This window comes from Octopus sinensis, linkage group LG25, assembly GCF_006345805.1.
Source record: "Octopus sinensis linkage group LG25, ASM634580v1, whole genome shotgun sequence".
NCBI classification, from domain to species: domain Eukaryota; kingdom Metazoa; phylum Mollusca; class Cephalopoda; order Octopoda; family Octopodidae; genus Octopus; species Octopus sinensis.
The window spans coordinates 3,783,635-3,797,119 of NC_043021.1; the positions used below are offsets into that span (position 1 = coordinate 3,783,635).

Below are 13,485 nucleotides of genomic sequence, written 5' to 3' on the forward strand. Positions count from 1 at the left end.
TTTATTTTATTATCTGAAAAGATATTGTTGAGAGCAACTTCTCTTTATTCAGTAGCACACATACATATTTAGGTAGTATTTAGAAGTATTTAGAAGTAGTGATTTGAGTTTTATAAATGTTAAAAACGGAAAGATTATACACAAGTTACTTCACTGAAATAAATGCTAACTTTGAAAAGACTGAATTTGTAAAAATAAAAGTAAAATTGAGTAAAATGAGTGCTAATGTACTTGTTTTGGTGATCCAATAAATTTTAGTTTCGGTAATTAAAGTTAGTGATGAAGAACACAACAACAACAACAACGACAATAAGAATTGTTATTTTTAATGATTACTTCTGGTCAAAGAGGGCAAGGGAGACAATCTGCTAATTTTCGTAAATTAAAAATAGACAGAAACTGAAAGAAGCCTGCCATATGTGTGTGTGTGTGTGTGTATCTGTATTTGTTCCTTCACCACTGTTTGACAAGCAGTGTCGGTGTATTCATGTCTCCGTAACTTAGCGGTTTAGCAAAAGTGACTGATTGAAATGAGTGCTGGAGTCAATTCATTTGCCTAAAGAAAGTCTTCAAAGCACTGCTCCAGGATGGCCACAATCTAATGACTGAATCAATTAAAACTAACTAAAGAACACTATTTTGTTAAATCCTTTAGCATTCAGATTACTCTGTCAAATGTAATGCTTTATTTATTCACATTGTTTTGAATTAATCTTGCATTATCTCATAGCTCTGAGATTTCAATGATGTGATTATGTATTTTTGGAATGACATTGTAGGCTAGGTGTAATAAGCCAGATCTGGCCAGTTTGAACATAAAACAGGTTGAATATTTGAGCCAGTTTAAATGCTGAATGAATTATAGAAAAAAAAAAATTGTTCTTGAAACAAAGAAATATTGATTTTGAACCTGCCAAATATAAGTATTTTTTATTTAAATATTGTGAAATTCAGTTTTAATCCACGTGTATCTCTTTCATTTAACAGATATAAAATCTGTTGTTTCTTTTGTTGAGGAAGTTACTGTTTACAGAGATGAAGATGTTGGTAAGTAGCAATGTTGTATTAAATTTTAGGTTTTACTAAGGCTCCAGTTTATTTATTTATAGCATCAGCTGTGAGTATTTAATGAGTATCCACATTGTCGGGTGTGAGAGGCTGGATCATGCTAATGTTTCTGCCAGCTCGTTGCTTTACTAGAACAAATATATTGAACTGCAAAAGTACCTAAGCTTGTTTACTGACATATTAGTACTTAGGTCTGTTATGAACCATAGGACTCCTAAGACCAGAGCTTAATCCAGTTTCCACCCCTGGATAGAGCACCTGTCCCTTACAGGGTTAACTTCCTAGCAATTGCTGGAACTCATTTACAGTTGAATAGGCTGAACCAACTTAAAAATGAAGTGTTTTGCAAATTACACACTCTCTCTCTCTCTCTTTTACTCTTTTACTTGTTTCAGTCATTTTGACTGCGGCCATGCTGGAGCACCGCCTTTAGTCGAGCAAATCGACCCCGGGACTTATTCTTTGTAAGCCCAGTGCTTATTCTATCGGTCTCTTTTGCCGAACCGCTAAGTGACGGGGACATAAACACACCAGCATTGGTTGTCAAGCAATGCTAGGGGGACAAACACAGACACACAAACACACACACACACGCATATATATATATATATATATATATATATATATATATATATATATATATATATACGACAGGCTTCTTTCAGTTTTCCGTCTACCAAATCCACTCACAAGGCATTGGTCGGCCCGGGGCTATAGTAGAAGACACTTGCCCAAGGTGCCACGCAGTGGGACTGAACCTGGAACCATGTGGTTGGTTAGCAAGCTACTTACCACACAGCCACTCCTGCGCCTGTGTAACACAATTTTTATCTTTGGGTAGCAACTGTTCTTTCCTATTTCCTTATCCATAGAAAGTATGATAAATGGCTAAAATTTCCTTTAAACTTTGCTTATGTTACATTTATTAAAACCCCAAAGAATCCCTCTCAACACACGGCCCTAATGCCCTCCCCATTACTCCTGCTCATCGTAAGAGATGCACATATTGTCAGCCACTAAGGGACATGCTCAAGTGGTTAAGACCAAGCAACTGACATGAAAATTTGTGGTATTGAACAGAATATTTTCTATAATGATATTTCTGCTTCAGCAACTCTGTGCTGAATCTATCTGAAATGTAATGGAAAATAGGTAAGTTTTAAGACATTGATGTCCAGGTCAAAGAAGCAAACTTTGAAGGGGAAAGTAGTCATTTCTTTTGATTTCTAGATAGAAGCAAATAGGAAATAATACTTAATGACCAAAGATGAAAAAAAAAAAAAATTTTAAATTTTGTTACATTGTGTTATTGGTATAAATAGAGAAGCATTATTTTTTTTCTAATGAAGTCAGTATTATTTCTTTTATATCAAAATTTATGTGTGCCTAGTTAAGATGATATTTTTTAAATGTATACATTTCTGAATTTCTACTTCATACCCATCAACCATCAACGGAAACAGTAACGGAGCGTATTGCTGCAGAAGATGGTGAGTAGAATTATGTGCTTTGCTTTCATATCAACACAATGGTTAAGTAAGGTTTGAACACATGGTTATATACATATATGTCATCAGTATAATTAAGTGGTGATGGAGTGGGAGTTGATATAATTAATGTAATGAGAGTCTCCTCCCTATTTCTAATCATTTAACATTACATCTGAAATGAAAAGAAAACAATCATTACCATTAATGATGATTCTTGTTGAGAAATTCCTATTTTTAATCAATTAAAATTACACCTGCAATAAACAGTCAAACCATCCTTAGTATTAATGATAATTCTTGTCAAGAAAGGCATGGGAGATAACTCCAATATTCAAAGGGATAAAAAATTGATTGGTGGGGATGAGTCTGGTCTTTGAAAGCATCCTCCACTCGGTCTTAGTAGTTCTCCTCTTACTCGCACTCAACAGATCTAAAGAATGATTCAAATAATTAGGATTATGAGTTCTTTGACAACTTATTTGCAGGTGTATTCAGGGCATATGTCTGAAGATATACAGTGGAACTTTGACTTAAGAATGAGTACTGGGGTCGATTTGTTCAACTGAACTCCTAGTTGGAAATCCAGCCTATCACAGGGTTACGCATTTACAACTGAGTGGAGCAACCTAAAATAAAGTGTTTTGCTTAGGAGCATAACACATAGCTTGGTCTGGGAATTGAACCCACAATCTAGCAATTGCGAGTGCAACACCCTCACCACTAGGCCAGGCACCTTCACACACACATATAATATATATATAGATCTTTTTTCTTTTACTTGTTTCAGTCATTAGACTGTGGCCATGCTGGGGCATCACCTTGAAGAATTTTTAGTCGAATGAACTAACCCTAGTACTTTTTTTAAAGCCTGGAACTTATTCTATTTTTGGTCTCCCTTGCTAAACCACTAGGTTATAGGGACATAAACAAACCAACAAAGGTAGTCAAGCAGCAGTTGAGGCACAAACACGAACTTAAAGACACATACGCACATATATATACATATACAACACACACACACACACACACACATATATATATATATATATATATATATTATATATATATATATGACGTTTTTTCAGTTTCCAGCTATCAATCCACTCACAAGGCTTGGATTTTGCCCAAGGTTATAGCAGAAGGCACTTACCCAAGGTACCATATATATATATATATATATGTATAGAAATTAAATATAAATTATAAATTACAAAGTGGGACAAGAATGCAAAAACACACAAAGAGATGAAATTGCTAAGATGATCTGGTTCCTGACTGAAGATTAGAGGCTTCGAGTGACCTGTCTGTTTTTTTGTGTCGTCTCTTTGGGTGTTTTTGCATTCTTGTCCCACTTTGTAATTTATAATTTACATTTAATTTCTATACACATATTATTGCGGCGTAACGTACCCCTATCTCATATATATATATATATATATAATTAATTAATAAGGGTGAGAGAATTAGATACTAATTTAATAGTATATCTATTTAAATTAGTATCTAATTCTCTCACCCTTATTAATTAATTATAATTATGCTGCATTTATTTCTAAATGCTGTATTTGTTTTCCGTGAAAATTTGGCGCGCTGTTAGTTGAGGCATTTGAATTATAACGTCGGATGTAATCAATTGAACCACACGCGTATTTATCGTTATGATAAAATCTGGCGTGTGATTGAGTGGATTTTAGCCAGATAGTTTTGGCTGAGGAGCTACAAGTGGATTTTTTTGTAAGTAAAATTACATTTAATTCATTAATAGCGAAACAATTGTCCCAAAATAATCTGTATTTTTGTTATTTTTTATTTGCCCTGTCCGTGTGAGCTAACAATCGTACTGACTTTCATGGGAAACATGTATTTTTGTGGTTGAAACCTATTGGATTAACTGGTGCTAGAGTGAGCCATATAGTGACCACTCTCTTATATTTATTTTATATATATATATATATATATGTGTGTGTGCGTGTGTGTGTATTCTCATCAATATCTTCAGATTTCTCACTTAAAGAAAAACAGCTAATAAGCAAACATACTTTGTGCATGATCCAATCTTAACTTAAGACTTCTTATTTCACGAGGTGCAGATAAACTTCCCCAAAGACAAATAGATTTTTCTCCATCAGCTTTTGATTTAAATGCTCTGACTGCCTTACAATTTGTTCAACTGCTGAAAAGTTTCTTGACTGAACAACATTCTACGACCATGTTTGATATTTTGGTTGGCTGTTTTCATGAAAATTATCAAGAAAGTCCTGATGAGAAACTGCAACGACTCAGAAAGGTAAAACCATTTTATTTATTAATTATAATTTCTTTACAGTTGTTTCAGACACCAATATATATATATAATATATATATATATAATATATATATATCTTTATATATAAAAGTGAAGTTGTGTAGTGTCTGTCTCCTACGATTTAGATTCCTAACTACTCCCACATTTTGCAGTGCAGTTTAACCAAAACCGGGTATCTTATAGTCGTGATTCATATCGAGCCCTTCTGGGTATTAGCGCACATCTACGATTTAAAAAAAAATTTACCATCATTTTTTTCCATTTTAATGCTTTTTTTTCGCTATTATATAAGTGTAGTAACTCTCTAAAAATGTCTACGATGAGTCAACGATTTAATTAAAATTTACCATAATTTTTTTTCCATTGTCAAGCTTACAATCATGAGGTTGTGAGTTTGATTCTCAGATCAGGCTGTATATTGTGTTCTTGAGCAAGACCCTTTATTTCACGTGTGCAGTAGGTTTATTAAGTTGAGACTTATCATAGATAAATCAACAATTACATTTATCTCTGTCTATGCTCCACTGGCTGAGTTAGCTGATGATCAGAAGAACCAAGTCTATGAGGTCCTTTTGCAGACGACCTCAACGACAAATGACAGAGACTTCGTTATTGTGGTCAGCGACTTTAATGGATATGTTGGGCAGCATCCCCATGGATTCCATGGTGTGCATGGTAGTTTTGGCTTTGTTACCAGGAATGAGGAAGACACAAGGCTATTTGAGTTCTGTGATGCAAATGATCTTATGATTTGCAACACTAACTTTAGAAAGCCAGCCTGGTGGGGAATATAAGCCAGGTTGATTACCTCCTCACCAGGCAAGGAGACAGGCATTCTGGCCTTCACTTAGAAAGAGAAGCCCTTTGTTGCCAGCTGAGGTAAAGGCTCCCTGGATCTTTTGCAACCCATTCTTACTCTGGCAATTATCCTTTGAGCCCGTCCACCTCCATTGCAAATTAGGTCATCTATATAACAGACATTGTCAAACTATGTCTGTAGAGCTTGCTAAGTATTTGAAGAAATTTTATGTGTGTGTATGTGTGTGTGCATGTGTGACTGTGTATGTGTGTATATACACATATTTTCTGATAATATATATATATATATATATATATGTAAATTCATACAGATTTATCCACACACACACACACATATACATATATACATATAAATACCTTCACACACATTTACTAAATACAAAGAAAGGAATAAACAAAAGATTATAGATAAATATGGATTAAGTATAAAAAAAAGAATCAAAATAGGATTCAGCTAAATATTCTAAATAACAGATGAAATTGAGTAGATTATTCATATATCATATCATATCATATCATATATTATATTATGTATGTGTATACATATGTATATGAACATACATATCTGCATCTTTGTATGTGTATATATATATATATATATATATACACTCTTTTACTTGTTTCAGTCATTTGACTGCGGCCATGCTGGAGCACCACCTTTAGTCGAGCAAATCGACCCCGGGACTTATTCTTTGTAAGCCCAGTACTTATTCTATCGGTCTCTTTTGCCGAACCGCTAAGTGACGGGGACGTAAACACACCAGCATCGGTTGTCAAGCAATGCTAGGGGGACAAACACACACACACACACACATACATATACATATATATACATATATACGACAGGCTTCTTTCAGTTTCCGTCTACCAAATCCACTCACAAGGCATTGGTCGGCCCGGGGCTATAGTAGAAGACACTTGCCCAAGATGCCATGCAGTGGGACTGAACCCGGAACCATGTGGTTGGTTAGCAAGCTACTTACCACACTGCGTCTATATATATATTGAAATTGAGTAGATTATATATATATATAATTGATATAGGATAAAATTTTTTTCGGGGAAAAAAATTTTATCAATGGCCAGCATATCAAAAAATGCCTTTAAAGGTAAAATTTATACATAATTTACAAGATAAGGGCAGAAGAAAAATTCTAATGCCAGATACGCAGCAGATACGTGTGTGTATATATATATATATATATATATATACACACATATATTCATATACACACACACACACACATGCATGCATATTTATGTTGCCTCACTAAATGGCAGGAACTGAACGTTTCATTATAGACAGCACAGCTGCAACATGGCCTGTGAAATATCTGTGGCTATAATTTATTCAAGCTGTGATGGATATTTTCACAAAAAAAAAAAAGATGAAAATAATTGAGATTTTACATAAATTTAAATTACTTTTGTTTTCCATTTCTCACAACCGTATTTCTACACAACTAACAAACTATGACCAAAAAACAAAAAAGAAAAATGCAAAGGACAATATTCCAAGTGAAATGCCTCCATATATCTTCCCGGTTCTTCTCTTTCTCAATTTACATAACAAAGTGATATAGAATAATTAATAAAACTTTGATTGCCTGGTATTGATGAGATTCAAGTGAATCAAAATAGTTATATATGTATAAACATAGAGGGGACAAACAAAGGCAGACAAACGGATTAAGTCGATTACATCGACCCCAGTGCGTAACTGGTACTTTATTTATCGACCCCGAAAGGATGAAAGGCAGTTGACCTCGGCGGAATTTGAACTCAGAACGTAACGGCAGACGAAATACCTATTTCTTTACTACCCACAAGGGGCTAAACACAGAGGGGACAAACAAAGGCAGACAAACGGATTAAGTCGATTACATCGACCCCAGTGCATAACTGGTACTTTATTTATCGACCCCGAAAGGATGAAGGGCAAAGTCGACCTTGGCGGAATTTGAACTCAGAACGTTACGGCAGACGAAATACGGCTACGCATTTCGCCTGGCGTGCTAACGTCTCTGCCAGCTCGCAGCCTTAGTTATATATGAGTTTATATAAGAGGTGCAGGCATGGCTGCGTGGTGAGGGTTTTGCTTGCCAGACACATTGTTCTGAGTTCAGTCCCACCTTGTGGCAAGTGCCTTCTACTATAGCTTTGGGCTAATGAAAGCCTTAAGTGAATTTGTTTGTGTGTGTGTGTGAGAGTATTTAGACGCATTGACTTTCGGAAACATTTTTTCACGCTCAGAGTTGCTGAAGCATGGAACAAACTGCCTGCGTCAGTTGTTGACTGCCATGACACTGCATCCTTTAAGGCCCTCATGCTTTCCGAAATCCGCCGAAACTACATCTGATTGTCCCCATTCCATACTCATACACATATGTGTATGTCATGACTCATGCAGTGTTTTTTACTTGACGCTTGTACATTACCCCATGTACTATACATACACTTTAGTTGAGTTGTAGTGCACCTGAGCACTGTACACAATGTTTTTATTATTATTATTATTATTATTATTAAGGCCTGACGGACATGTAAAGCTATGCACTTTATGGACGAAAAACCCTGAGTAACCCTATGAACCGGCCATAACTATCTTTATCTAAATGTTCTGCTGCTCTACAACTTAGAGTGTGCTTCTCTTTCAGATTTATGATTTGCTGATGATATGTATATATAATTTCTTGTATATAGGTGCAGGAGTGGCTGTGTGGTAAAGAGCTTGCTTTCCAACCACATGGTCCCAGGTTCAGTCCCACTGCATGGTACCTTGGGCACGTGTCTTCTACCATAGCCATAGGCCGACCAAAGTCTTGTGAGTGGATTTGGTAGACAGAAACTGAAAGATGCCCATCATATGTGTCCGTGTGTGTCTGTGTGTCTGTGCGTGTGTGTCTGTGTATGTGTCTGTGTGTCTCTGTGTGTGTCTGTGTATGTGTGTGTGTGTGTGTGTGTTTGTCCCTCCCCTCCAACATCGCTTGACAACCAGTATTGGAATGTTTATGTCCCTGTAACTTAGCGGTTCAACAAAAGTCACTGATAGAATAAGTACTAGGCTTACAAAGAATAAGTCCTGGGGTCGATTTGTTCAACTAAGGGCGGTGCTCCGGCATGGCCACAGTCAAATGACTGAAACAAGTAAAAGAATAAAAGAAAAGAAAGAATATACCTAAACAAGCTTTGAAACTCATCAAATCCAGGTTACCCCGAAGACAGTGCTGTACCCTGATTGTCAAACATGTCCTCAGACCCAATTCTGTTAACACATTACCTGTGAGAACATAGGACAGCATATTATATATGTGTGAGTGTGCGCAAATGTAGGTGTGTATGTGTGGATGTTTGTTTGTATGTGTGTCTTTAGATATATATGTATGTATATATGTGTGTGAGTATGTATATGTACGTATATATGTCTATGTATGTGTGTGTGCATGTATGTATATATAATATTTTTTATGTATTATATATAAGCAATATATAATACATAAAAAAATATTATATATAAGCAATATATGTGTATAATACTTTAGATTAGTTTCTCTTTGGGTGTGTATATGTGAGAATTTGTTTTGTTTCCTCAATTTGGACATTTGCATATGCTCAACTACACTTTCCCACAAAGGGCGGAACCTGTTTTCAGTAGGTCAGAAATCAACCTTAATACCTGGACTATAAACATTTCTTTAAAGCTTGTATGCCATTGGGAAAAGAAATTTGTCAAAGAGAGAAATGTCTATGGCATCCTTTAGCTCTCAAGACTTGCCAGGATTTGATCCTGAACATCTCCCGATGGCATAAGAACTTTAAAAAACATGTTATATATTTCTTTACTACCCACAAGGGGCTAAACACAGAGGGGACAAACAAGGACAGACAAATGGATTAAGTCGATTACATCGCCCCCAGTGCATAACTGGTACTTAATTTATCGACCCCGAAAGGATAAGTCGACCTCGGCAGAATTTGAACTCAGAACGTAGCGGCAGACGAAATACGGCTACACATTTCGCCCGACGTGCTAACGTTTCTGCCAGCTCGCCGCCTTTAAAAAACATGTTATAGTTTACCATTAATAATTTTTTATTGACACAAACCACCTTTAGTTTCTTAGGATTCTGTTGTATTTCTTAAAATTTTTAAATGTAGTCACAAATCTTTAGTGAAGATCTTCTCATCTTAATACACCTATTTCCATGTTTGCATGGGTCAGGTAGAATTTGTTCAGGTAGAATTTGTTCAGGTATATTTTCGATGGCCGGATGCCCTTCCTGTTGTTGACCCTCACCTGTTTCCAAGCCAAGTATTACTTCGCATGGCTGGGCATGTTTTCACGGAAGAATGGAATCAAGAGACCCTTCCTGTATAATGGTGATGCTCATAACTACCATCACATGAAGTCAAGACAAACACACACACACACACACACACACATTGTGCTTTTCACAGTTTCTCTCTATTAAATCCACTCACAAGGCTTTGATCAGCACAGAGCTATGGTAGAAGACACTTGCACAAGGTGCCATCCTGTGGGACTGAACCTGAAATGACAAGGTTTGGAAGCAAGCCACTCAACCATACAGCCATGCCTGGTATGTCATAAATGACAGCGTCCTTGGTACTGTTGTACTTTAAGTTCATAGCCATTGTGTAACATGAATAGATCTAGGTTCCTGGGCACGTGTACTGACTTCTAACATAGAACGTCCCAATTTGTTCAGCTGTACAAGGTGTTATCATCATATTTGACAGCTTACCAAGTATGCATTTTTGTCTCCTAAAAAAAAATGTCCCAGAAAATCAGTATGTCTTATAAGGTCAGATAACTGGTAAGTGATGGTTTAAGAAAGAACATTCCTAAAAATTAAAGTGCATTCAAGGGAGGGGGAGTTCCAAAATGAAGGGTTGCTACCTTATGCTGCTAATAAACCCTCAAATACATATACAGTTGCGGCCAAAATGTTCAGAACGGCATTGTTTTCGTCAGAAAAGTAAGTATAAGTTTTTATCAAAGTAGTTTTATATTCTATAATTTTCACAGACAATAAATACAATATTAATTGTTATTGTCTGAGATTTTGGTGTAATTTGAGAGGATAATACAAAAGTTAGGGATGATTTAGTGATTTACTGCAAAACCCATGGCGGCCAAAATGATCAGAACGGTTGAAAAAATAACAAAATAATCAAAAATGACAGAGAATACTGGAATTATTTAATATTTAATGTGAAGCCCTTTAGCTTCATTCACACTCTGACATCTTCGACTGCATGAGGAAATTAAATTTTCAATTTCTTGCTGGGTGATCTTATTCCATTCTTCCTGAAGGGCATTCCATAATTGCTCAGTTGCAATAACAAATAATATCGTATTTATTGTCTGTGATAAGTATCTCTTATTATAAAATAGAATATAAAGCAACTTTGATAAAAAGATTATCTCTACTTTTCTGACGAAAACAATGCCGTTCCGAACATTTTGGCTGCCACTGTATTTCTGTATATTATTTTCAAACACACAGCATTCAAAAACGGAAATTAGGTAACCATTAGGTTACTATATTGTACCCTTGGAGATGGTACCATATAGTATTTCTTCCAGTGTTGGTGTTTTGCTTTATAATGACAGCATTTAGTAAATCTTCGATCAGTTTTTTTAAATATTTGTTTCAATATTTGTTTAAACTTCAACACAGATCAAACAAGATTTGCAATACAAGAAGTTAAAAGCAATTTCCGACAGTTTGTTTGAGATGTGGGACGTCGATCAGTCTGGCCATGTTAGCATGAAATATATTGAAAATGCGATAACTAATTTAAGAAAAACTACAGAAACGGAATTGGTCGAAATGAGTGAGCGATTTCTTTAATTCTCTGTCAATCTGATAATCCCTGCTTTTTATCATTATCCTCATTTGTTTATTTAATTTCACTTGGCATTAAAGATTCTGCTAATTCACTGTCTTCTTCCTCTTCCTCCTCCTCCTTTTCCTCTTCCTCCTCCTTTTCCCCTTCCTCTTCCTCCTCCTCCTCTTCCACTTCCTCCTCTTCCACTTCCTCCTTTTCCTCTTCCTCTTCCTCCTCCTCCTCCTCCTCCTTTTCCTCCTCCTCCTCCTTTCCTCTTCCTCTTCCACTTTCTCCTCTTCCTCCTCCTCCTCATCTAATATCCCCTTTTCCATGCTGGCATGGGTTGGGTGGTTTGACAAGATCTGATGGACTGCAATGTGCTCCACGTTCTCTACCCGGGATGCTTTTCCTAATGCCAGCCATTTTCACAGCATTGCACCCTGGCGCTTTCCTGCATGCCACTGGCACCAGTGAGGAATTTTAGTCAAATGATTTGACTCCAGTACTTATTCTTTGTAAGCCTGGTACTTATTCTATCAATCCCTTTTGCTAAACTGGTAAGTTACAGGGATGTAAATACACTAACATCATTTGTCAAGCAGTGGTGGAGGACAAACATAGACACAAAGACACACACACATGTATATATATATATATATATATATATATATATATATATATATATAACACACTGGAGTTGAACTAGGGACGGCTGATGAAGGGGATTTTTCCTTGTGTAGTTGTCTTGTACTCTGTTTTTTCGTTGTTAAAAAAAATGGTCCGTTCCATGCTGTTTTTACGTTTTCGTTTCTCGTTGAGTTCTACGTCTATTTGTGGTGTCCTGTACTCACGTATATATATTTATATATGCATGTATATATACATGTAGATGTAGGTACGTACATATATGTTTGTATGTATGCATATATTTTATTTATTACACTATTGTGTAATAAATAAAATAATATATAAATAAATAAAATAATATATAAATAAAAAAAATAAATAAAAAAAAAATATATATATATATAAAATATATAAATATATATATAAATAAATAAAATAAATAAACCACTACACTCACGGAGTGGTTGGCATTAGGAAGGGCATCCAGCCGTAGAAACACTGCCAGATCTGACTGGGCCTGATGAAGCCTTCCAGCTTCACAGACCCCAGTTGAACCGTCCAACCCATGCTAGCATGGAGAACGGACGCTAAATGATGATGATGATGATGATGACTATTGTATGACTGAGCGCCCTCGCGTTGATTCGATTCGTTCGTTTCGTTTCTTCTTCTTCTCTAAGCTGGTTTTTATATATGTATATATATATATATATATACATCCAATATAGGATAAAATTTTTCGAAAAAATTTTACCAATGCCCAGCATATTAAAAAATACCTTTAAAAGTTAAATTTATAAACAAGGACTAAAGAAAAAATTTCTAATGCCGAATCTAGACACATCATCCATAACCATATAATTCATCACTATAAGCACGCGTCTCGAAGAAAGCCGACAGAAATTTCTAAAAAATGCCGTTATTATCATATCGGACCTGATTTCAGAAGTTAATTCATAAGAACCTTCTCTTCATCAGTGATAAATGCGGCAAAGAAATAAATAAATGAAATACCTACTTATACCCATGGAAGAAGCAAACACTAAGTCATGAACACAATTAAGTACCCCAAATATATCCAAAATAGAAATTCTCCAGCCCTTTCGAGACACGTGCGATTCGAACTGAAAACTCTCGTAAAGTGAGAGAGTCCGGAAGTGAACACTATTATATTTACATCTAATATAGGATAAAAATTTCCGAAAAAAATTTTATCAATGGCCAGCATATATATATAATTAATTAATAATATCAGAGTAATAAAGATTTTAGAAATTTTTACTACAAGTGGCCTTTGAGAATTTATCCCTAATTAGTGGT

General features: G+C 35.6%; 1 protein-coding gene across 1 annotated transcript in view; it reads left to right on the top strand.

Moving 5' to 3' along the window:
* The window catches only part of LOC115224489 (EF-hand calcium-binding domain-containing protein 5-like), a 95,327-nt gene that overhangs the window by 50,314 nt on the left and 31,528 nt on the right, over positions 1-13,485 (top strand). Inside the window, exons 10-13 of the mRNA XM_036513384.1 lie at positions 988-1,047; positions 2,532-2,558; positions 4,643-4,845; positions 11,388-11,544. Coding sequence (XP_036369277.1) covers positions 988-1,047; positions 2,532-2,558; positions 4,643-4,845; positions 11,388-11,544 — 447 coding nt within the window. The remainder of the gene's footprint in view (positions 1-987; positions 1,048-2,531; positions 2,559-4,642; positions 4,846-11,387; positions 11,545-13,485) is intronic.